Raw genomic sequence first — 27353 nt, forward strand, 5'->3', positions numbered from 1 at the left:
TTAAGCTAACTTGGGCTGTGTACACTATAACCCATACATAGAGACATGCCTCTAATATTTTAAATTTGGTGGGGGGCTGTTTATGCAAAAAAAACCTGTCTTAAAAGGTCTACTGATCTGTCTTGTCTATTGTGGTGGTCTCACACAATGCAGTAAGTGAATATGGCCAAAACCATAAGTTAAAAATATTTTACCCATCATTTAGAGGTCATTTTAATGTATAGAGTTTGTTTTCACTTTCTGTGTTTTTGTTTTTAAGTCCCAAAAAAACAGAACATGTAAACTCAGCCACAGAAAACCACTGGTCATAACTGCAGTATTGAATTTATCCATGAAGCCACCAATGCGATTGCCTAGCGCCCTTGTGATAGGGTCCCCCCACACAGCGGTGGAATGCAGCCTGTTCTCCCAGACCTGTGCTTTACACTGTTTCCGACATGGACACCAATACCATTTGAAACTATGGTAGACTCCCCTGCTCTTCTATTTGGAGCAGAGCTGTGCATTAGGGGGGCACCTTGGCATAACTTTGCTTGTGGCACCATAAACTGCAAATCTGTGGAGTCATTATGGTGTGAACAAGCATCCGAAAAACATAAATATTTTAAGAAATAGAAAAATACTGAAAATGATTTACTAAGATTAATGTGCGAGAATTCTGGCCCAATATTTCCCAAACAGGGGCATATATGGTGTGCTGAGATACACCCCTTTAGTTGCAGCCATACATTGCATGACCAGTGCAGAGAAAAAAATGGACAGTTTTCTGCCTCACCAGGTTAATCACTGTGTCTGATGCTGGATGATCAATCTGGTGCAGTAAAAGACTGTCAAGTCGTACACCTCCTATTAGTTAGTGTGGTTTGCAGCACCACAATATTGAATTTTCTGTGCACAGACTATTTTCTGTCTGCTCAGGCCCCCTTATTCCAGAGGACACCACCTTTTTAGAGTAGTCGGAAAACAGGCTAAAAATTGTCTAAAACCTTCAGTAAATGTGAGAAACAGCATTTCAGGCGAAGACCACTTCAGTTTTCTAGCCTAGACTAGATTAATACATATCCCATGGTGTATTTGCAGCCCTTCTGGTTCCTGGGGACATGGTTATCTATCTGCACATGGAAGCCAAAAAGCAAATTAGAAGGTAACAGGGGAAATCTCTCTGGAAAACCAATTTAAGCAACACCTAGAAGTACAGAGACTGGCAGATAAGTGATGCAAGAGGATTCAGTGTTCGGCTACAATGTCCTGTGACCTGGTTAGGACAAGAGAGGGAGTGGACAGGAAAGAATGCAGACTTCTATATAAGAATAGAAACTATCAATATCTCCTGAAACTTTGCATTGATTATTCCGCCTCAGTTCACATGACCAACCAATGACTGAACAGTGACCTGCTACATCTTTCCTTGAATGTCTTGTATATGTGGGGGATATTGAATAAGATCTTATTCTATGGTCCACTGACATTAGGTCCCCCCCCAATAAATAAGAGGTACAAATGAACAATCCTGTTGTATCATAGGCGCTTTCTTCTCTAAACACTAAAATCTACTCCAGCTACTTTGGGTTTCATGAAAGTTTGGCAAAGTATAGTCCTAATTTAATATAAGTCAAATACACAGTTTTGTTTTTTCATATCTTTTTTAATCTTCTTATAATAAAATTCATGTAAAATATCCAAAATTACAGAATAAAAATGTATAAATGTATCAATTATGATAACAATGATTAAGAGGAATTTACTTTATTATATACAGATGATTGTCACTAGCCCCGAGCCATGGTTAGACTGTGGAGCACAATGTGACAAAGCAGCGGGCACGTATGCCAAAGCACCAGCAAAGTTCAACAGTGACAATGGTGCATTGATATCCCGCTATTTGCTGTTGTAAATGGAAGAAGCAGATGGCAGTGAGCAAAACACACAAAACGCAGGGGCGGACTGAAAAAAAAAAGTCCTGAAGGTTTACATTTTCATGATTCATAGGTACACAAATAATGACAAAGAATGTGATGCCTCATTATACCACATCAGTTAAGCCTCAGTCATCTTCAGATAAATGGAAGGCAACATTATGCTTCATTATCTTTTGTAGAAATCATGATAAATATACCATCCAGGGTCAGAAACACAAGGCTATTAGATGTGGCACTTAGAGTATAATACAGATGGAGGATATGAATGGCTGTAAAGTCCCAGTGACCATTATGGATTTCCGAATATCAAGGATCATTGATGTCAGTCTCCTTTTAACACAAAGTTTTAGACTAGCAGATGCACAGTCAAAAATTAGCAGTAAACTGGGGAAGTGGTGACAGTGATAGCAGATCATACGTGAGGGTAATATACATGGTTAGCAGCAGTTCATATTGTGCTGGACATCATTTTCTTTAGTCTCAGAGGGATTCCCTTCAAGTTCTGGAACAGAAAACACATTCACTTATGATACAGTCTCATTGAGGGATATTGACATAAATATGTAAATCCATATATACAGCACACGATTCTGGCTGCAGCTCTGGCTGAAGATAACGCCGCAGGAAAATCCAAAGGATAACCTCAATGTAAACGCTGCAATTGTAGACATTTTCCAGTCTAGATTTTGCATGTAGATGACATTTGCTTATATAACGGGCTACCTGCACATGAGCATGTGCTGTTCTTTGGCCGCAAACAACTGATCTGTGCTCTGCTTTTGTGATCCGTATGTCCCCAGTGTGTAATTCATTGTGAGCTACATGTCCGCAAAATGTTGTGTCATTTGTATTTCGTATGTTTTTGCAGATCACCAAGTCTGACAAATGATGTCACTGAAGTGTCCCAATCCCTTGACAGGCATTATTATTTTGTTAAATAGCAACTGATCCGATAATACAGACCACAAAAAGATAACATCATTGTGGCATCAGTATTTTTGCCCCTGCGAACCAGGATATGCCTGCACGAGAACTCTCCTGGCTCCAGCGGTGGTCTCCACGGCTCCCGCAGTCTGGCGCGAGCGTCCCTGTCTCCTAGGGTGCGCACGCGCAGGCTCACAAATGTTTAAAGGGTCAGCGTGCCAATAATTGGCGCTGGCCTGCCGCTTCCCTGATAAATTCCCAGCCCCTTTCTGTGTCCTCTGTCGGATCTTTGTGCTTCTATGATAAAGCTTTCGCTACGTCCCCGACTCTGATCATGTGAGGCAACTTCTGAGGGGATGCACGGCCAGCGCGCAAGGACCTGTAGCAGGACGCCCACAGCAATCAAGAAGAGGATTGGAAAGGTGAGTACAGAGTTTATTTTTTTATAGACTCAAGTAAAAGTCAAGATTTTTTTTTCCATGAAAAACTCAGATTTTTTTTTGTACTGAAAAACTCGGATGTTTTGTGTCTGTCTGTTATAAAATAAAAAACTCTATGTAGTCTGATCTTGACATCATGCTCCATTATAATATATAATAGCTAGAAGAAGAAAAAAGATGGTAGTGAGTATATATGCACAATTATACAAGGCAGAAGGTCTGGACAGGCGGTTGAGAATCAAAGTCAGGAACAGGAATCAAAGTCACAACGGGAAATCACTATAAACACAGGAACTACAACTGAAAGTTTTCTCTGAGGCACGAAGATCCGCAGGGGACACAGGAAGAGGCCGACTATTTATAAGGTCAAGCGGCCAGCAAACGCCAATCATCGGAGCGCTGGCCCTTTAAATTTTACAGAGCTGGTGCGCACGTGCCCTAGGAGGCGGTGAAGCGCGCGCCGGAGCACGGGGACCGCCACTGGATCGAGGGAAGGTGAGTGAGGCTGCGACATGGGTCGCAAGAGCACCTGTGACAAACATGTTTATTATACTCTATGTTGAACTGTTTTCTACTGTTTTGCTGCAGTAAACAGTTTAATTTTGAATAAATCTGAATAATTATGCTGTTTTTAACCATAAAAATTAACCCAGTGGAAAATAGAAATCTTACCACAAAAAACAAGCCTTCATATGCCCATGTCGGATAAAAAATAAAAATGTAATGTCTTTGAGAATTTGAGCAGGGAAAAACTAAAAAAAAGTGTCCTGAAGGTCCTAAATGCCATTTTAGGCCGTGTCCTTAAGGTATTTATATGGTAAAACCTGGTGACACTTTTGATAGAACCGCCCAATTGCTTACTAATAGCCAAGCTTCCATGACAGGCTACACATTCACTATTCCAAAGTATTCAAAATACATACGTATCAGATTTCCAGCTCCAATCTGAGTCGCACTATGTCCGTTCTTTTCCAGCTCCTTTTTCATGGACTGTTCAAAGGCAAGAGATGCTACCCGGAAAAAGAAATCCTTGACATTTTCACCTGGGCAAAAAGAAACTAAACTAAAAACTTTATAATGAATTACATTAATAAAAAAGAATTTAACCATAAATCCAAGCATTATGCACTTTTTGACAAAATAACTGCAGCTACAAATGTTAGATTTCTGCTAAGCTTGGCATGAAGTTATGTTTAAGGTGGATATGTAGATGTGACATGTGTAGTCTTATTACACAAGAAGGAGTAAACATTTCTCCCTGCTCAAACTTACAGTGCTTCCCATTAAACATCCTTTCATTATAATATTGTAACCACTTACATTTAGAAATATAAATTTTATTTCCATTCTATCAACTACTTCTTGGTGCATTGTTTTTTGTGAGTGAACATCCCAGCAAAATATAAAAAAAATAACACAAGTTTCTTAGTACAGACGGTCCCTTACTTAAGGACACCCAACTTACAGACAACCCATAGTTACAGACAGACCTCTCTGGCCACTGGTGAAGCTTTCTGAATGCTTTACTATAGTCCCAGACTGCAATAATCAGCTGTAATGAAACTTTACTGATAATCCTTGGTCCCATTACAGCAAAAAATGTTTACACTCCAATTGTCACTGGGGCCAAAATTTGGATATACAATTATAAAATATACAGTTTCGACTTACATACAAATTCAACTTAAGAACAAACCTCCGGACCCTATCTTGTACGTAACCCAGGGACTGCCTGTACACATATTAATAAAAATGTATGAGTTTAGTAGCTTGCTCACAGCATCCTCTATAACCTATTGTCCCCTTCTTAAGAACACCTGACTTACAGACGACCCCTAGTTACAAACCCCCCTCTGGATGTTGGTAATTTACTGTACTTTAGTCCTAGGCTACAAAGATCTTCTGTAAAGATGTCTACAATTAAGATTGCTAATCCTGGTTCTTATGACAACCCAACATTTTAAAATACTATTGTCACTGGGGCCAAAATTTTTTTTTGTCTGGATCTACAATTATAAAATATACAGTTCCGACTTACATACAAATTCAACTTAAGAACAAAACCTACAGAACCTATCTTGTATTTAACCCGGGGACTTCCTAAACTATTGAGCTGCCACCTCCACATCACTGGAAGAGTAACCCAATATAGTACTTTGCCAAGCTACACTACCTGTTTTCGCAGAGACAGACCAGTATTCAGCTTTCATCTCCACAGCAAATTTCAAAGCATCTCGCTCTGTCCGTTCACACTCTGCTTCAGACTGTAAGGTAAAGTGCAACAGTGAGAAACTCTCATAATATGCATTTACATGCAAGATATACTGCAAAGGGTTTTTTGGGCAGTGGAGCGCCAAAGGTACTCATAGGGGGTTATTTATCATCAGGCTCCTTGTGTGAGTTTTATGAGTCCCTTTGGAGCTCTGGTGCCCTACAGATTTATTAAAGGGATTTTACCACAAATCAAAGTTAGGCCCTATCCACGGGAGAGGGCCTAACTTTGATCAATGGGGGTGTCAGTGATGAGACCCCCACAGATCACGAAAACGAGGGGTCCAATTGGGTCCCAATTACCTCAGTTGGACCGCTCGTCTCTCCAAAAGAGTAATGGCCATACTTAAACGTTCTGCTCCATTCATATCTATGGAGCTGACGGAGATCACTGAGACCCCCACTGATCAGCAAGTTAGGTCCACTCCTGTGGAGAGGGCATAATTATGATTTGTGGGTAAACTCCTTTAATGAGGCCTTTAATACATCTTTCAGCATTGTCTGGGATTTTTGTATTTTAAATACCGTAATCACAAAACAACGGCAGCAGCAAATAACCCCCCATAGAATTATGACAAGGAGCCTACCTAATGATAAATAACCCCCACAGACTCTGGGTAGTTCTCACAGTCTAAATGAAGCTTATACAGCTGTTATAATAATTGAAGCATGCATATTTACATTTTTCTGGAGAGACCATGCAATGTTAAGCCAGCCATAGAGATACGATCTATCAAGCAAGCTGCATGTTTATTTCTTTAACTGGAGTGGGAAGCCGGGCAATTTTATGATAATTCTGCCAGTAAGTGGTGTAAATTATAGTTCAGATCTATTCCAGCTGGCATAGATTTGACTCCTTGGCACATGAAGTGCAAGAGGTGTGTGGCTGTAAAGAATTACGGTAGTTGTATCACATTCCATTTTATATTTTACTCGAAACTCCATTCTGTATTAGCTCCCATATTGTATTGGAATTCATAGTAAAGGAAGATATGAAAGACATTGGATCATATTTATTAATCTTTAGCATGATTTCTTCATTAATAGCTTGATTCTCCTACATTTTGGCTTAGGTTGCAAATTACATGTATGATGTTTGGTTGTGCGCCAGTAAATCTGCCCTTTAAAGGGGTATTCCAGGAATGAGCATAACTCATATTTAAATGGGTCATTAAAATATAAGATAATATGTAATTAGATGATATTGTTGCGGTGAGATGTACTCTCAGTGATGCCATGTACAGTGATGGCAGTTACACATCATTAATTTAGTAACAGAGCAGGACAGTCTGTTACATCATCACTGGGACCAGTGCATGAGATGGAGTAGCGTTAGTAGCGTTAGATGGAGTAGTGTTACAGAGTATGGGAATTGTATCCAGTGATAGATATCTAAGAGATAACTCTGCCTACTTTAAAAAGCCCATAAAAATTTTGAATCATAAAATCAAACTATTTAAAGGGGACCTGTCACCTCTAGAAAAGGCACTAGGAGCAGCTGGCTAGTTAGCAGTTAGCAACTCCTAGCGCTAGCCCATTTTTAGCAGTGATAAACTGCTAGCTTTATCAGAACCCTCCAATAAAGCTAGCAGACACTGCCGCAAAGTGCAGCAGGAACGCTGGACCACGCTCAAAGCGGTCCGGCGTATTCATGAGGGGGCGGTCCGAGGCGCTGCTTCTTCCCTGGACCACCCTTCCCACTCCATAGTCTGGCGGTGACTGCCAGGTTTGATGCCACAGTCACCGCCTCCTAGTCCTGCCCCCTCATGATTACGTTCCTATCACGCAGTGACATAATATTGTGAACCTAGAGGGGCGTTTGCTTCTGCCACATTCATGTGGGAAGTCCGTGCATAAAATTGAGTTCACCAGAAAAAACTCAGGCTTCATGAATTGGGCGTAATCCACAGGAACAAAATGTTTGAGGCAAACTCCACGTAGTGCCTTACTGCCTCACTTTTAATAAATGTGAGTCTCTGGGTTTTTGTATCAGAAGTTCATATTCCCAGATTACCCCTTTAATGTTTCGAACCCCAATAAGTTATGATTTCATAACAGTTATAGACATGGCACAGCCATTAATGCTGGAAGTTTTTATTGTAAGGTCAGAATATCAGCTATATGCTCTCTATATAAAGCTTATTGCTATGTGCCCTATTCTGGGAATTTTTAGTGCCTTTTATTTTGGAACCACGAGGGTGATATGGACATATTGACACTGTATGTATCTTCATCTTCAGGTGCTATAGATGAAGAGCTGGTCAAATCATTGGATAAATGTCCTATACATTTGTCTTCATACTTCAGGAAAGAAGCTGCTAAGCAAAACAATGGCCCCAGACAACAGGCGTACCACAAATCCCATACAGATTAATAATTAAAGACAAACTGCCTCCTCGCATCTCTATATGTAGTTTACATCCAAAGAGGAAGATGCAAGTAAGAAATGTGATCCTAAAGATTAAATATACAAGCTCACCATTTACATATAATTTATTCCAATACCCGCATCATGTTACTTGAAGGTACATCTGACCATAAGTCCCTGTCTGGTGATGGGGGCTGGGCCCTGCAGTAATTCCTCTCTCGGTCCCCTGTGAATAGCGCTGTATGCTGTCACTGATAACATAGCTAGTGTACAAACAAAGACTGCAACACAAGCTACATTGAAAATATATTATACATTCTTTAAGATGCTATACAGATATACTGTACGGAATTTCCAGGGTTTTTATCTTCAAAACCATCTGCATAGAATGTCAATTTTACAGATCACAAAGATATATTTGCTTGTTTGATGTAAACTATGTTCCCATCACATACATCAGTGAGAAAAAAACTAAGTCAGTAAAAGGAATTTATTAATGTGTCCCCAGCTCTGCCAGACCTTGATAACACTTGCTTGTGCTGCGGCAGAGTCATCATTGTGATGATGAATACCGGCGCAGTGTATTACTGTTGGATTCTAATTTACAACTGCATTGAACTAGGTTAAATTGGGCACCACACTGCGCTGCACCCACTGTTTTCCTTTTTTGGTGCACTAGCTATTTTACACCCGGGGACAACCATTTACCAGAGATTGCACCCTTTTCTGAAGGTTAACACCTTCCCCCTTTGTCTAACAAGGGGAAAAAATGGTCTAAAAGTATAAATGTGTCAAAAGGCGGTTTTTACGCTAGAAGTCTGCCCAACGTGGCTTCATACATTCCTCCCAATAGGTCGGCAAAAAGATTAATAAAAATAATAATAATAAGTATGCAGTATGGTTTTTTTTCAGATGCTGCTGAGGAACTTGTATTTTTTCCATCTAAGGCTACATGCACACTGCCGTTGCCCGCACGGCGGGCACACGGCAGCGCACGGGAGAGGAGGTGAGTTCTGCTCACCCCCGCCCCTCTCCATAGGAACATAGGGTCCACGGCGCCGTAATACGGGAAAAGATAGGATATGTCCTATCTTTTCCTGGGCTACGGAGCGGTGCGGTGACGCACGCATGCTGCACCGTACCGGTCCCTTACGATGCCATGAGCCCTTAGAAGTGTATGGGGGACGTATATCGGCGTATATACGTCAGCCGTATATACGTCCCCCGTACATGTGTGTGAATGCAGCCTAAAGTTAGCTAACCATCCGTTGTTTTATCATGTCTGCGAAATAACAAAGCTGCAAAAATCCTAGTTCCACAGTATGTACTCCTGTGCAGATGTAGATAAAATATTATATCGACACAACACTGACTAAAAACTGATGCGTTTTTTGAAGACGTGAGACAGAAACACCTGACTGAATACGACTTTGTCCTGCACTTCACTTTACTATGTCAACAAAGCAAGAGACAAAGGTTAAAATATGGCAAAAGGGGAAGATGTGTCAATAATGCATCCTGCTCAACACAGTGTGGCCCAGGAGATTAGAGGGACTGCGATGGAGGTTTTGGCAGATGAAAAAAGGGGAAACGCAGGATAGCGACCTGGCACCTTATGGAAGATACTGGGGGGAGATGTATCAATCTGTTTACATCAGGAAACTGGAGTAGTTTATACTTAAAGTGCTTTGGGTCACATTTTATTTGAAACCATTTTTAGGCTGTTTTTACATGTCCTCTGAAAAAAAAGCGCGGGCGTGCTATAAAATAGCCTGTTTCCCTAGAAAATTTTATATTGTGGTCCAGCAAACTAGACCAGCTAATAGGAGGTGCGAAGTACAACTCGCCAGTCTTATACTGCGCCAGATTCATCATCATCGAGCATTAGACACAGGGATTAATGTGGTTAGTGAGGGAGATGTATTCATGTGTCATATGTGGAGTTCAGCAGAGACCTGTCTCGTTCTACTCTACACTGGTCTAAAAAATTACACTTTAATACATCTCCCTCACTATGTACAAATTTAACATGTAATGTAAAATAAGACTCTTTACTTACCAATGTATCTTTTTTGGTTCCTACAAGAAAGACAGAGCAGGTATCAGGTTCATTCTCCTTTAGAGCATCTTGAAGCCAGTGCCTGGAACAACAGGTGACAGCCGTGACAAGAGATAAGCTTTAATGTGAACACAGCCCCCTCACGCTGCATTTGCTGATACTTACTTTGTGTGCTCCAGTGTCTGGATGTCACTGAGATCAAAGGCAGTAATAATAACTGAGGCAAAAGAAACAAAAACATAGCACTGATGAGTAAGCCTCTAAGGCTAGCCCTATACCACAACAGATGCCACAACTGCAACCAGTCCAATTCTTCTCAATAGTGTGAGACAAGGGTAGGATCACATCACTTGAAAGAAATTCTTACTTTTATTCCAAAAAATCTTAGTTTGATCATCAGTACTCAACAGCTCCCCCTACAGCCCTGTTTTAGGCTCAACAGCGACATGAGACATAAATACTTTAATTCCACATAGATCAGTGATTCCAATGCTAGTCTATTGCAGTCACCTTGTGCACCCCGATAATATGCAGATGCAATGCACTTGAATTTCTCTTGACCTGCCGTGTCCCATCTTTGTGCAGAAGAAAGAAAACAAACAATCAATTTGACTAATAATATATTCAACCTAACATAAACCCATGATTACTAACATGTTATCATATAAATGATTTCATTTTAACACTAAAGGGTTTATAAATTAAAAAAAAAAACACAGCAGCAAAACATTTTTGTTAGTTGTCTGTTATTTTTTTCTATAATGGAAAAAGTAGCAGATACCATAAGTGATGCCGTGAACTTGACCAAGAGTATGAATTAAATTATCAATTAACTAATGTAAAGTTCTATGCCGGTGGTATGAAGCGGGGTCCAGACTGCCATAAACATAGAATTGACCTTAAAATGGAGATTCACTTAATATGCAGAAATGTGCAATGCAAAGTTTGGCAGAAAACACAAAACATAGATGTATGTATCAGTTTACTTACATCTGTAGATTATAAGGTATGCCCAAGATCTCAAACCTTTCAATCTCAAAATCAACCCCGATGGTTGCCTTATAATCGCGATCAAACGCATTCTTGCAAAATCTAAAGCAAATAAGAATAAGTCAATAAGTTCTTAAATGATAATCATTTGGTTACAATTTAATTTTATGTTTTTTTATAAACTTATAATCTTTCTTTCAACCTGCATACATTTTTGTAACATGGATCTGTTTTACCTCTGTACAAAAGAGTTTGCTAGATGCCTCTGTCACAGATTACGGCAAAACCTACTCATCAAATTGTGCTATTTAGTCTGATACACTGACAGGTGCCATTTTGGAAACCCAGAGGACCGCATTAGAGGAAAGCGGTTTCCGTTGAGCACTATTTTTGGTCATCATATGATTAGTCATCACCAGGGCCGGATTAGGGGGTGGGCTTGTGGGGCCCTCACCAGCATGTTAGGGGCAGGTCAGCTAACTATCTCGGGGAGAGACAGCAAGGCCAGATTATCATTGACGCTCTTGGAGCACCAGCACTGGGCCCTGTCTGGAGCTCCAATGATGAGCCGTTTTCAGTATGTATCCAGTTGAATGTGCCTCTATAGCAGTGATGGCAAACCTTTTAGAGACTGAGTGCCCAAACTACAACAAAGGCACAGCTTATTTATCGCAAAGTGCCAACACAGAAATTTAATTTGTGATTTATACTCCCTTCTTTGTCACAGTTTTCATTGATAGCAGCACCCTGAGGACACTAATAAAGCAGAAAATAGTCCCTGGTAGAGCTGTCACTTTAAAATAGCTCTGTGCACAGCAAGTCCTGGGCTGTCTGGGACTACAGGAAGATACCTAGAGTACTCTCTGGTGATGGCCTGGGTGCCCAGAGAAAGGGCTCTGAGTGCCACCTCTGGCACCAGTGCCATAGGTTAGCCATCACTGCTCTATAGGAAACAAATGCAATAGATGCCAATAGAGGGGTATACATACACAATTCTGTCACGTGGCCTCTTTAAGACACAGGAACACAGTGACAGCATTCGCTCCTGTATCATCCACATGAAGATGGGGAGGAGGTGAGGTACATTTTATTTCTGCTGCATTGGGGCTAAAAATTAGAAGGGCGGGCTGCCTAACTGATGACTAGATTGGATCCATCCTAACAGATTACTGACTATGGCTGGGCTACATTCAGTGGTGAACTGGTGAAGATTTCAAGACAATAATTCAAGTGATAATTTATCAAACATTTTTTAACTTCTTGGTAGCTTGTCTTCGTCAAGCATGTCAAAATGTATTGATTTACCATGTGCAGCCTGCGTTTTTTGGTAATGTAGGATAAATCCACATTCTGTTCATCCTACTGTGAATTCTTAAAAATTTGCAATAATATAATAAATATTTTCAAAAAATTACCTGTTGATCAGACTGGTTTTCCCCACGTACAGGTCTCCCACCATAACAACTTTTGACATCTTCAATCTGTGCAAAATAAATGTTGTTAGAAAAAGTTTGCATTGGTCTCTTAAAAAGGCTGAGGAAGGCTCCCACACCTGGACCAAGTTGGATTTACTAGATATCGCCAGGCGGGAGATAACACACGAAGGGCCGCAGACCTTCTGGAGGTTATCCGACACCAAGGAACAGAGGTGCTTTTTCTCAGCCGAGACGCTGAAAAAGCGTTTGATAGACTAGACTGGACCTTCATGTCCACCACCCTGCAACGGTTCGGATTTACAGGTCCCTTACTTATGGCAGCTGTACTCTACCCCCACAGCGTCAGTTCGACTCCCCCACGCACATTCATCCTTTTTTCCCATCAAAAATGGCAGCGTACATTAGGGCTAATCCAGATATTAGAGGTATTAGGGTCCACAACACTCAATTAAAAATTTCTTAATTCACGGTTGATGTCCTGCACATTCTTGCCAACCCCTTAACCACCCTGCCAAACTTACATGCGACGTTAGATCCCCCCAAGGCAGCTTCAGGCCCTACAGGCTACATTCCCTTACGCATGGAAATCCTCTTCCCTATAATATTTAGGGATCCACCTCACCCCTAGTTATGGTGCCCTTTTACCCAAATTGTTGTATCTATTTGAAACACTGCCGGTTAGGGTGCCTATGGCATGGTTGGCGGGATTGCAGGCCAGATGCCTGGACTATGTCTGGAATGGGCGGAGACATAGGATCCCAAAGATCGCTGGATCCACTAACGGAGGCCTAGCCCTGCCTGACCTAAAATTATACTATTTCTCCGCCCACCTCCGTCACATAGCTTCCTACAACAGGTGGACAGCTGGCGCCGTATCATCCAGCAACCTTGATCTGTGGCCCCCCGCATGATACACCACCATCCACCCTCTTGGGCCCTATGCAATTTACTAGAGACATTTGGTTTAAATGCAGAATGCCCTTCCAATTGGCCACCCTTAGGTCTCCACTCACTCCAGTACTTTTTACCCCACACCTCCCTCTCCTCCCAGCGTGAATTCAGGAGGATTTAAACCTTGGATAGAGGCTAAGTTATTCCAGGTTAAGGACTACACGGATGCCCATACCAGACTGATCCTTCCATTTGCTACCCTAGTAGAGAGGTTCCCGGCTCTTGCAGGGGGCTTCTTTCAGTATGGACAAATCAAACACTATACAGGCGGTCCCCTACTTAAGGACACCCGACTTACAGACAACCCATAGTTACAGACGGACCCCTCTGCCCCATGTGACCTCTGGTAAAGCTCTCTGGATGCTTTACTATAGTCCCAGACTGCAATGATCAGCTGTAAGATGTCTGTAATGAAGCTTTATTGATAATTCTTGGTCCAATTACACCAAAAATTTTGAAACTCCAATTGTCACTGGGGCAAAAGAAAAAAAATTGTCTAGAACTTCCATTATAAAATATACAGTTTCGACTTACATACAAATTCAACTTAAGAACAAACCTCCAGACCCTATCTTGTATGTAACCCGGGGACTGCCTGTATATTATCTCATATCACCCAGCCTACACATACGTACATGGCTAAATGGGAGACATGTCTGAATAGGAAATTTTCTTTGGAACAATGGCAGATTATCTGGTCAAACGCTAAAAAGGCCTCCATAAACTCCCCCTACAAGGAGAACCAGGTAAAACTCCTTATGCTCTGGTACCACACCCCCGAGCTGTTGCACAGACTTAACCCAAATATTCCAAACACTTGCTGGCGATGTAACGGGGAGGTTGGCTCGGTGTACCATATCTTCTGGTCATGTCCGGTGATAGTAAATTACTGGAATATGATTGAAAATCTCCTGCAGGAGATCCTGGGAACCAGCGTCCCCTTGGATCCGATAGTATATCTACTATACTTACCCCCTACAAACATCAGGGGCCCAAAAGCCAGGCTGCTCCTTCATGTCCTAACGGCAGCCAAATGTTTGATTTCCCTATTTTGGAAGAGAAGGGCCCCACCCTCTTGTACAGATTTGTACGCCCAAAATTAAGGATATGAGGTCGATGGAACAACTGACTGCCCAATTGAACAACAAACTGGATCGATTTGAATCTGTTTGGTCCCCATGGGACTCCCACTGCATGACTAATAGTCAAGGCTCTTAGGCCGACTGCTCCGAGCATCCGCTCAGACTTCTTAAAGTGTATAGCTAATATGACAGGATTGTTGTTTAGTTTTTCCTTTTACTTTTACATAGTTATACGGCTTATAACATCTATTATCTATTGTATCTTTTATTACACATGTCTATAGCCCATGTCTGGGCAGATGTTTTTGTTTGTGATTGTTAAAGATAAAACAAAAATAAATAAAGAGTTGATAAAAAAAAGAAAGGCTGAGGAAGACTTCACTGCATTATTCTAGATCTTTAAAGGACACCTGTCATCAGGTCTGTGTCACTTGTCCTGTCACCTCTACCTGTTGGAGCAGCTCACAAGGATCCCATCCCAGCCTTTATCTAGTTATTTCATACATTATTCATTGTAAAATCATCTATTCTTTATCATATAAATGAGGCTGGTCACATGGTCAGAGGCAGTGATGTCACCTCTGTTCCCCCTCCCCTCTCCTCCCCCTGCTCATGTCTGTGTGTAATGTATAGTAAATGCTGCATCCTCCTAATATACAGGTGAGAGACACAGACATCAGCTACACATGAATCTGACATGGCTGCCTGGAGCTGCTGTATCTCTCCTATACACACACACACACACATGCACACACAGGCTGCAGGGGGTGCCAGTACCAGGAAGCACATCATTATACAGCCTCACATCATTATACAGGCTGTCAGTCAAGCACTGGGGGTGTGGCTGTGCCTCCCACTCATGAATAGAGTGGACAGCTTGAATATGCTAATGCTTCATTGGACATTTCACAGGTCATTTGCATACAGCTTTAGGACCTCATTGCTTAGGTTTACAGGCATGTAGAGGGACAATGAAGGGATAGAGGCAATGCTCTCTAATGGCAGTTTATGAAAATATATTTAGTTTAGGGGGGTTATTTTGCATGACGGGTTCTCTTTAAAGGGGCTGGCCATTCATCTACATAAATTGCCCATTTGCCTCTACGGCCTTGTAGATAATAACTTGATAAACATTCAAGGAGTAAGCAGTCCTGCTACCTACTTTTATACTTTTTTAAGACCCTTGTGCTTGTTTCTTTAAATCTTTGAGCACCGATGAATAGGAGGAGCTGGAGCAGCAGAGTTATGATTCATCCTGCTCCCTCCCCTTCCCTCTGCCAGCCTCTATTAGTGTGGACGACTTTGAGTGAGACAGAGAGTGACTTCACATGGATGACCTGCAGCAGAGACAGAGAGGGGAGCTGTGTGTGTATGCATAGGGCAGCAGGGCAGAACAGGGAAATGCTGCAGCTTTCAAAGAAGGCAAATACACTGTTACACATACATTCAGCAACATGTTTAATAGAAGAGGTTTATTAAATGGCCAACCCCTTTAAGTGCTCATATGCATTGATAAGCGTGACCATACCTGACAAATTTTGTCAGGATTTGCGCCAAAATACTAAACATACTAAACATGCCTGTGCCACATCAATTAAGACATTTAGACTTTTTTGGCACGGTCTTATCCAACACTAAGGGGGCATGAAATGAGCGTGGTCTCACGAGAAAGGGGATTAGCCTGCATGAAATCGTCTGTGCACCAAAAATTCTGGCACACAGTTTAGACCAACTAAATCTAGGTCTAAAGTAGGAACCGACAGTCTTAGGCTACATTCACAATACCGTATGGGGGACGTATGTACCGACCCAAGCTTAGACGGCAATGGCCGCACTGAGCTATATGGTGCTGCATACTGATACACGGGAAAAAGATAGGACCAAGCACTAGGAGCTGCTTACTAAAGTGTCTCCTGGTGCGTTTATTTTAAGTGCGGGTAGCACTACTGTCTTGCAGCGCTGAGATCCTGGGTTCAAGTCCCACCCAGGTCAATATCTGCCAAGAGTTTGTATGTTCTCTCTGTGTTTGTGTAGGTTTCCTCCTGGTCCTCCGGTTTCCTCCCACACTCCAAAAAAACATACTGGTAGATTGATTAGAATGTGAGCCCCATTGGGGACAGGGACCGATTTGGAAAGCTCTGTGCAGCGCCGCATAATCTGTAGGTGCTATATAAATACAGAATTATTATTATTATGTTATGTTTGGGACACTATACCACCCACTGGTCCTTATAAACCAGTGGTTTAGTGTCTAAAATCAGTCCTAACACAATCACATAAAAAAATGGTTTAGGGTGATACCACAACTGGCATTTTGAACGCTTTTTTGGCCCGTTTTTAAGCAGTCCAATGAGTTTTTGACCATGCGTTTTTGACCAGTTTGAATTAAGATAATTGGTCAAACCTGTCAAAAACTGATGAGTTTTTTTAAAAAATGCATGCGTTTTTCAAAAAGGCATGCGGTTTTTAACCCATGCTTTTGACGGACTGCTTAAAAACGGGCCAAAAACACGTTCAAAAGGTCACATGTGGCATCACCCTTATACTTCCCTCGTCTGCAGTTCCCGGAGCCCGCGCGTTGGATATAATGAAACCAGCATAGTGCACGCAAGCGCATACACAGTGAGACCGGGGTACTATCTAGGCTTTGCTTGCCGAAATGCAAGAGGAAGCACCGCACACAGGATCTGAAGATGTGAGTCCAATTTGCCTCTTCAGACTTTTTTTTTTCATTCAAGCCACCCAAAACCAATATACAGGTCGATTTGGGACACTAAACCTGCATTGGTTTAGGGTCCAAAATTGACAGATCCTATTTAACACAATGTTAATGTATTGTTAAAACATTTAGAGAGATGTAACAATGTGGTGGTGGCTCCGCCAGTGCAAAGTCAGACAATATAGTTTTGCAGGGCAATAGCCTCAAAATACCAGACCAACAGCGGTCCGGCGTATTCATAAGAGGGCGGTCCGAGGAGCCGGTGACTACGGAATGAAGCCTGGCAGTCACAGGTGGCCTATGGTCTGGGAGGGGTGGTCCGGGTGAGACGAGCTGGTGCATTTTCCTAGTGCATTTTTTTAGGTTGGTCTTTAAATTCTGTCAGTTTAACGTTTTCTACTTACGCCTTTATAGAAGTGCTCTAACCTGTGTGCCACAATGTGGCCCAAGGTCTACAGATTTTTGGCGCACAGGCTATCTTCCACCCAGCCGTGCCCCCTTTATAGGAGACCATGCTCCTATTCCACACGCCATGCCCCCTTAGTCGGACAGTATACAGTGTTCAGCATTAGTTTATAGAACCTTGGAATATTTTAGTAAAGCAAAGGAAGATATGAATGGACTAAAGTCCATAAAGTCTTGTTGCCGTACTTTTTTTTATCCCCGTATATGAATGGTTAATATTAATCTGTATGGCACAGCTTTACAGGAGGCAGGGGGAAGTCACTCACACTATTTCTGTTCCTATAGAATAGTCACAAATATGTTCTTTGCTCAAAGTCCATATTTGCCGACCAAGATATCCGCAATAATTATCCAGAAAGGGTTGGAGTGTGCCATTCTCTAGGTGATATATCAGGATTTAGAATCTGGGCCCAAATAGAGCTACAAAAAAAGAGAAGTGTCCCTTTGCACAAATAATGTATTATTTTTTTTTTTAAATAAGCAGGAATACAGGCAGTCCCCGGGTTACATACAAGATAGGGTCCGGAGGTTTGTTCTTAAGTTGAATTTGTATGTAAGTCGAAACTGTATATTTTATAATTGTAGATCCAGACAAAAAAAAATTTGGCCCCATTGACAATTGGAGTTTAAACATTTTTTGCTGTAATGGGACCAAGGGTTATCAGTAAAGCTTCATTACAGACACCTTACAGCTGATCATTGCAATCTGGGACTATAGCAAAGCATTCAGAGAGCTTCACCAGAGGTCAGAGGGGTCTGTCTGTAACTATGGGTTGTCTGTGAGTCGGGTGTCCTTAAGTAGGGGACCGCCTGTAATTTCTTTTTTTAAAGTGGACCTATTGGGGCTTATTTCTTTTGCCACATGAGATTAACTTTTCTGTTACATAATTTTGGGGCATCTAATTTATTGGAAGATTTTTTTTTGGATGTTTACCATACCATAAAAATAGTATATTATTTGTATTCTATGGGTCACCACGATTACGAAAATACCTCATTTATATAGATTTTTGAAATTTTTTCCAAATGTTATTGAATAAAAAGTAATTTGGCGAAAATGTTAATTTTAGCATCACCATCTTTTCATATGAAGAACTTTTTTATTTTTCGTCTGACAAATCTGGTTAAAGGGCTTATATTTTGCCCTTTTTAGGGGTCTTATTTTAGAGTATTTTTTAAAGGGAATTAATTAAAAATTATCTTTTTTTCGGAGAGTTTTTTTAGGTTGTTTTTTACTGGGTTCCCTTAGCTGGTCCAATAATGATTCTATTTAATTATGCAGATTGTCAAGGACACAGCGATACCAAATATGTGGGGGTTTTGTGTATTAATTAAATTTTACTGAATAAAACCTAATTTGGGGAAAATTTTGTTCATTTTAGCATCACCATCTTTTCACATGCAGAACTTTTTTATTTTTCGTCTGACGAATCTGGTTAAGGGGTTATTTTTTGCGAGAAGAGTTGTTCTTTTTAGTGGTCTTATTTTAGAGATATTTTTCTGAACATTTTTTGCAGTTTTTTTTTGCCGTTTACCGTCCTGGGCGGCAATACCAAATATGTGGGGGCTTTTGTGTATTTGTGTGTTTTTATACTTTATTAAGTGTCTTTATGGGAAAGTGATATTTTAGGGGCTTATATTTTTATGTATTTATTTTTTATTTATTCTTATGTTTACACTTAAGCGTTTTTTACTTTTGTTACTTATACAGACTTGAACTTGCACCAGCAATGCTCTGATCGCTGGTTTAAGTTCATTACACTGCTCTACAATACTTATTCATTGTAGAGCAGTGTAAACTGTCTGAGCATGCAGGTGCATGCGCAGACAGTTTACAGTCAGACCCGGAAGGGTTCTGACTGGTCAGGACATCGGGCAGCCCTGGGACACTTGGCAGATGTTGGGGCTGCCCAGAAAAGGATCGGATCCCCCAGTAACAGGCCCACATAAGGGGTTAACACTCGCGATCGGAGCCGTCTCCGATTGCGGGTGTTACAGCGCGGTGTCAGCTGTAATAGACAGCTGACAGCTGCTGCTTCTGGTGCCGACTCAGTTCATGAGCCGGTGCCAGAAGCGGGACGTTATAGAACGTCCCGGTGTGGAAAGTATCTACCCGCAGGGACATACTATAACGTCCTTGTGCGCGGGGATAATTGGGAAAACCGGACAAAAAGAGATGCGTTTTTAAAAATAACATGCGTTTTTAAAAAACAATAAATAACAATTAATAACAATATGTTAACACTGTGTTAAAAAAAACACTAGTGTTAACATAATGTTAATATGCGTTAAAATGGCATTAGCCCTGTGTTTTCTAAATGCAAATGTTAACAGTAATGGAATTAGGCAAATCTCCTCTCCTCAGCTATCGTAATTGTGCTACAACATGCAGTGCAAATGTCATGTGTGAACGCAACCTTACACAGGGACTCACCCAAAGTTCCCAGCATGGCGTTGCTGGCAGGCACTTTTCACTTGGGCATCAAAATGGGTTTTATACTGGAGGCAAGATTCCGCTGTGTAACACTGAAAGCAAAATAAAAGTTAGAAAAAGAGTGACAAATATGGTAGAATTTATATTTCCTCAGCTGTATTGAAAACTACAGTAGCTACATAGTGCAGGCTTTATTATATTAATGGAATAGTCAGGCTGCTGCATTCACAATACATGTATGATTTGCAGAAGAATCACAAACCATTTAAAAAGACCTGATGCTTGAGAAAGGGTGATGCCACACACATGCATTTTTGGTCCGTTTTTAAGCATGCGTTGTCAGTTCGTTTAAATACGCATCTGTTTTGACCGTTTACCATCTATTAAGATAATTGGGAAAAAAGGACAAAAATGGATGTGTTTTAAAAACACATGCGTTTTTAAACAGACTGCAAACACATGCTTAAAAACGGACTGAAAACGCATGCTTAAAAGCGGACTAAAAATGCCATGTGTGGCATCACCCTAAGGCTATGTTCACATGTACATTGGAGCCATTAGGAGCCTCTATTGCTGACACTTTTCTATCTAGTAAAATAGCTGGAACACCAACAGAAGCCCAACACAATAGAACCTTCTATTCTTTCAGAGCAGTAGTACTTCTATATTCTAATATGTGCTAATGGTGTTTTTACAAGTGTACTTTTTATTTGTGACTTACCATTGGCATTTTTAAAGTACCATAGAAAAGTCTATGAAGAAAAAATGACTATCCATTGGGTGTCATACAACGGTCAATGTAAGGCTCCTTGCGAATAAACATTTCATCCATCGCTGTTCACCCCTCCCTCGCTCCATAGAGAAGTGAGCGACCGGCGCTGTAAGACGGAAAAATATACTACATGGCCTATATTTTTAGTGCGAGATTATGGTGCGGTGAGACAACGTGTGCTCACTGCACCATGACCGGGCGCCTTAGGCGTCAATGGGGACTGATGTCTGTCCGTAAATTGTGCGTTCCTGTGCAAGGGACCTAACTGTGTAGCAGGACCTTAGCAATATAATGCAATACTATAGAGGGAATTTTTTTGTGCTTTATTTCGGGCTATCCTAGGTTTTTTTTTTACTTTGTGCCTGATTTTAACAGTGTTGATGCTACAAAAACCTAATTTATTTGACAGACATGTCTTTTTTATTTGTCTCTAAATTTTGGTGTAGTGTTTTCAACACTTTACCTGCACAGCTCTTCTACATACACCTCATACTGGATATAGGAGGATGAGAGTAGTAGTCAGTATATACAGATCTACTACATACACCTCATACTGGGTATAGGAGGATGAGGGTAGTAGTCAGTATATACAGATCTACTGCATACACCTCATACTGGATATAGGAGGGTGAGGGTAGTAGTCAGTATATACAGCTCTACTAGATACAACTCATACTGGATATAGGAGGATGAGAGTAGTAGTCAGTATATACAGATCTACTACATACACCTCATACTGGGTATAGGAGGATGAGGGTAGTAGTCAGTATATACAGATCTACTGCATACACCTCATACTGGATATAGGAGGGTGAGGGTAGTAGTCAGTATATACAGCTCTACTAGATACAACTCATACTGGATATAGGAGGACCGGGGTAGTAGTCAGTATACAGCTCTACCACATACACCTCATACTGGATATAGGAGGATCATGGTAATAGTCAGTATATACAGCTCTACTACATACACCTCATACTGGATATAGGAGGATGAGGGTAAAAGTCAGTATATACAGCTCTATTACATACACCTCATACTGGATATAGGAGGATCAGGGTAATAGTATATACAGCTCTATTACATACACCTCATACTGGATATAGGAGGATCAGGGTAATAGTATATATAAATATACTACATACACCTCATACTGGATATAGGAGGATGAGGGTAATAGTCAGTATATACAGCTCTACTACATACTGGATATAGGAGGATCAGGGTAATAGTATATATAAATATACTACATACACCACATACTGGATATAGGAGGATGAGGGTAATAGTATATATAGATCTACTACATACACCACATACTGGATATAGGAGGATGAGGGTAAAAGTATATATAGATCTACTACATACACCACATACTGGATATAGGAGGATGAGGATAATAGTCCGTATATACAGACACCGAGCAGATACTATAGCTGGTGTACAGGAGGGGATGCACTTACCTTGGGCATCTGGCAGATGAGCCTGTCCCTGGAGACCGGAGATAGTTGCTGGCCCTGCATGCCTGGCTCCTCTCTCCCGGGGTCTGTAGTTCTGGAGTTGGTACCGGTGTCACTGGGGCAGTGTCCAAGCCAAGGGCCGCTGTACCGTTACCAAGACAACGGCTGGCAAGCTGTGGGGGTGGCTACAGGGGAACACATCGCGTGGGGGAGGAGCCATAGGTTATTGGGCGGGACTAGCAGAGACTTTCTGCTGCTGGTCTCTATCAGTCCCTGTACACACTGTACGGAGTACTGTATGCGGTAGGCAGACCTGTAAAGGCAGGTGGGTACTGGGCACTGCGCTCACAGGAGCCACACATCTACTAGCGGACATTACACAACTTGCGTACACGTCCGGGGATGAATGCACAGCGCTGACGTAAACTGCTATTCTACAACACGCACGCCACGCGCGCAGGCTGGTTGCTTGGTAACCGTGGTACGCTGCGCTGTGTGTTATGCTGCGGACAGGCAGGCACTGAGCTCAGGTGACGGGTGAGTCCTGTGATATCCTATCCCTACCTGTCCCTACCTATCACTACCTGTCCCTACCTATCCCTACCTATCACTACCTGTCCTTACCTATTCCTACCTGTCCCTACCTATCCCTACCTATCCCTACCTATCACTACCTGTCCCTACCTATCCCTACCTGTCCCTACCTATCACTACCTGTCCTTACCTATTCCTACCTGTCCCTACCTATCCCTACCTGTCCCTACCTATCCTTACCTATCCCTACCTGTCCCTACCTATCACTACCTGTCCTTACCTATTCCTACCTGTCCCTACCTATCCCTACCTGTACCTACCTATCCCTACCTATCACTACCTGTCCTTACCTATTCCTACCTGTCCCTACCTATCCCTACCTGTACCTACCTATCCCTACCTATCACTACCTGTCCTTACCTATTCCTACCTGTCCCTACCTATCCCTACCTGTCCCTACCTATCCCTACCTATCACTACCTGTCCTTACCTATTCCTACCTGTCCCTACCTATCCCTACCTGTCCCTACCTATCCCTACCTATCCCTACCTGTCCCTACCTATCCCTACCTATCACTACCTGTCCCTACCTATCTCTACCTGTCCCTACCTATCACTACCTGTCCTTACCTATTCCTACCTGTCCCTACCTATCCCTACCTGTCCCTACCTATCCCTACCTGTCCCTACCTATCCTTACCTATTCCTACCTGTCCCTACCTATCCCTACCTGTCCTTACCTATCCCCACCTATCATCATCTACAGCTGTGCACCGGTACTATACCGCCATCATCTACAGCTGTGTACTGGTACTATACCACCATCCTCTACAGCTGTATACCGGTACTATACCGCCATCCTCTACAGCTGTGTACCGGTACTATACCGCCATCATTTACAGCTGTGTACCGGTACTATACCGCCATCATTTACAGCTGTGTACCGGTACTATACCGCCATCATTTACAGCTGTGCACCGGTACTATACCGCCTTCATTTGCCAGCTGTGTAGTGGTACTATACCACCATCCTCTACAGCTGTATACCGGTACTATACCGCCATCCTCTACAGCTGTATACCGGTACTATACCGCCATCATCTGCCAGCTGTGTATCGGTACTATACCGCCATCATCTACAGCTGTGTACCGATACTATACCGCCATCATCTGCCAGCTGTGTACCGGTACTATACCGCCATCATCTGCCAGCTGTGTACCGGTACTATACCGCCATCATCTACAGCTGTGTACCGGTACTATACCGCCATCATCTACAGCTGTGTACCGGTACTATACTGCAATCATCTACAGCTGTGCACCGGTACTATACCGCCTTCATTTGCCAGCTGTGTACTGGTACTATACCACCATCCTCTACAGCTGTATACCGGTACTATACCGCCATCCTCTACAGCTGTGTACCGGTACTATACCACCATCCTCTACAGCTGTGCACCGGTACTATACCGCCTTCATTTGCCAGCTGTGTACTGGTACTATACCACCATCTTCTACAGCTGTATACCGGTACTTTACCGCCATCCTCTACAGCTGTATACCGGTACTATACCGCCATCCTCTACAGCTATGTACCGGTACTATACCGCCATCATCTGCCAGCTGTGTACTGGTACTATACCGCCATCATCTACAGCTGTGTACCGGTACTATACCGCCATCATCTGCCAGCTGTGTACCGGTACTATACCGCCATCATCTGCCAGCTGTGTATCGGTACTATACCACCGTCATCTGCTAGCTGTATACCGGTACTATACCACCGTCATCAGTCAGCTGTATACCGGTACTATACCGTCATCATCTAACAGCTGTGTACCGGTACTATACCGCCATCATCTACAGCTGTATACCGGTACTATACCACCTCATATGCCAGCTGTATACCGGTACTATACCACCGTCATCTGCCAGCTGTGTACCGGTACTATAGCGCCCTCATCTACAGCTGTGTACCGGTACTATACCACCATCATCTACAGCTGTGTACCGGTACTATACCGCCATCATCTTCCAGCTGTGTACCGGTACTATACCGCCCTCATATACAGCTGTGTACCGGTACTATACCACCATCATCTACAGCTGTGTACCGGTACTATACCGCCATCATCTTCCAGCAGTGTACTGGTACTATACCGCCATCATCTACAGCTGTGTACCGGTACTATACCGCCATCATCTACCAGTTGTGTACCGGTACTATACCGCCATTATCTACAGCTGTGTACCGGTACTATACCACCATCATCTACAGCTGTGTACCGGTACTATACCGCCATCATCTGCCAGCCGTGTACCGGTACTATACCGCCATCATCTACAGCTGTGTACCGGTACAATACCACCATCATCTACAGCTGTGTACCGGTACTATACCGCCATCATCTGCCAGCTGTGTACCGGTACTATACCGCCATCATCTACAGCTGTGTACCGGTACTATACCACCATCATCTACAGCTGTGTACCGGTACTATACCGCCATCATCTGCCAGCTGTGTACCGGTACTATACCGCCATCATCTACCAGCTGTGTACCGGTACTATACCGCCATCATCTACAGCTGTGTACCGGTACTATACCACCATCATCTACAGCTGTGTACCGGTACTATACCGCCATCATCTGCCAGCTGTGTACCGGTACTATACCGCCATCATCTACCAGCTGTGTACCGGTACTATACCACCATCATCTACAGCTGTGTACCGGTACTATACCGCCATCCTCTACAGCTGTGTACCGGTACTATACCACCGTCATCTGCCAACTGTTTACCGGTACTATACCGCCATCATCTTCCAGCTGTATACCGGTACTATACCGCCATCATCTTCCAGCTGTGTATCGGTACTATACCACCATATACCGCCTTCATTTTCCAGCTGAGTACTCCTACTGTGGCCCTATTTCTGTCCTGTGCAACCCCAAGTAACCTTCTGTTTTATCTCTTAGGACATAGAAGACTGTAAAATGGCTGAAGCCAGGACATCTCCTTACCTACCACCCAATATCGACCCCACTAAAGCACCTGTTGCTTTTGGAGCAAGAGCTTTACCAAAACTAAATGAGGAGCTGGGGGCCCCCGAGCTGCTGAGCAGACAGCGGGCACTGATGGCACTGTGTGACCTGCTGCATGACCCAGAGAATGTCTACCAGGCTGTACATCTGGGTAAGTCACGCTTTCCTGTAATAAGTGGCGCTCTTATGTCTATAGGACCTGCCAGGCAGGTGAGGTACCTGAGGGTCCAGCGTCAGGATGGGTACTGTATAGTTGGCAACACTTTATCCAGGAACAGCTCAGCCATGATGGGCAGATGATGGGAATTATTGCACATTGTCCTCACTTTTATAACACTATGTAGAGAGAGGGGATGTCAGACAGTTTAGTCCCAGTTCACATCTCTGTTAGGTCTACAGTTATTTTAAGCCCAAACCAGGAGTGGCCAAACACACAGCACAAGGGCAAGTCTTTGCATTATATCTTCTCTACTTCTATATCTACTTCTGTAAGGACTTACCCCTGTTCTGTGTGTTCATCCACTCCTGGTTTTGGCTCAAAATATCTGAAGGAAATAACTTAAGATCGAACGGAGATGTGATATGGGTCTTAGTTTTGTAGTACACATTAACTAGGAAAGATCAAAGACTAGAACAATGGGGCTCATTACAAAGAATAAGGCGTGCTGTATACTGAGCCCATCTGGGCCTATGGCACTCTCAATGGGCCCAGGGTGCCCTTCACATTCTGCAGAAGGTACCACTGGGTGAGGGTAAAGGGTTGCATCAATGTGTTGCATCCCACTATGCGTCATGTTGTTAGTATTGGGCCTCATGTACACATATGCAGTTTGAGGAATTGCAATTTTTTCAAGGTTTGATAATTCCCCCCTTCAATGAGCATTTGTCTCAGCCTATTCTTCCTCGCTCACTTTTCTTTTGCTTATGATGGTTCTGTGCCATTTCTGAACAACATGAACCAACATAAACAAGGCAACTAAAGGCCTCCCCGCCTGGGTATCTCAAATCCCATCTATCTCTGCAGGGGGTTATAGAAACATTTCAGTGTTAATAACTAGTGGAAGCAACTACAAAAAGATGTATGTGATTGTAAATGTCACAATTTTACAGTTCACAGTGAAAATCTAGATTCTGGGTTCTCACAACATTTATCATTTGGGGGAGTTGCACATTAAGACTCATGTTTAACATGTGGGCTACATGCACACACAACATATGGATTCTGGGTGTAGACCATGGTCTAGGGCATAACTAGTGGGTGAGCTCTCCTTGCCTCTCCCCTCTCCATGGGAAGCCAACTGTCCATGGCGACAATCCGGCATGTAGTATCTACAGTATCTACCGCTATATGGTCACTTTATAGTATGGAATATTGGGACACCTGGGCTGGGGGCTCACTTGGTTGAGTTTTGCCCCCACTATAATGAACCCCTAGCAACGCCTCTGAGTTGTGTGCCTGGGGTCTCACTATATAAAGTTTCTT

The 27353-nt window shown here is 42.6% G+C and overlaps 2 protein-coding genes across 3 annotated transcripts in view; one reads left to right on the top strand and one right to left on the bottom strand.

Annotated features, from left to right (window-relative positions):
* Nucleotides 1–1650: 1650 nt before the first annotated feature.
* RAB36 (RAB36, member RAS oncogene family) lies at nt 1651–22739 on the bottom strand. Of its 2 annotated transcripts, none has more exons than XM_072145582.1 (10): nt 22294–22739; nt 20059–20150; nt 12387–12452; nt 10972–11073; nt 10492–10556; nt 10147–10198; nt 9982–10063; nt 5457–5547; nt 4207–4293; nt 1651–2421 (listed from the first exon to the last, which is right to left on the bottom strand). In XM_072145582.1, the coding sequence occupies exons 1-10, from the start codon at nt 22351–22353 to the stop codon at nt 2357–2359; spliced, it is 762 nt and encodes a 253-aa protein (XP_072001683.1). In that variant the 5' UTR covers nt 22354–22739; the 3' UTR covers nt 1651–2356. The 2 variants fall into 2 exon arrangements, with proteins under 2 accessions (XP_072001683.1, XP_072001675.1); XM_072145574.1 differs by having other exon boundaries at nt 1653–2421; nt 4207–4326; nt 22294–22736.
* The window catches only part of RSPH14 (radial spoke head 14 homolog), a 140448-nt gene continuing 135612 nt past the window's right edge, over nt 22518–27353 (top strand). The window contains exons 1-2 of the mRNA XM_072145562.1: nt 22518–22615; nt 25805–26021. Of these exons, the coding sequence (XP_072001663.1) occupies nt 25823–26021 (199 nt within the window). The 5' untranslated portion in view covers nt 22518–22615; nt 25805–25822. The remainder of the gene's footprint in view (nt 22616–25804; nt 26022–27353) is intronic.

The sequence above is a fragment of the Engystomops pustulosus genome, chromosome 1, assembly GCF_040894005.1.
Source record: "Engystomops pustulosus chromosome 1, aEngPut4.maternal, whole genome shotgun sequence".
In the NCBI taxonomy this organism is placed as follows: domain Eukaryota; kingdom Metazoa; phylum Chordata; class Amphibia; order Anura; family Leptodactylidae; genus Engystomops; species Engystomops pustulosus.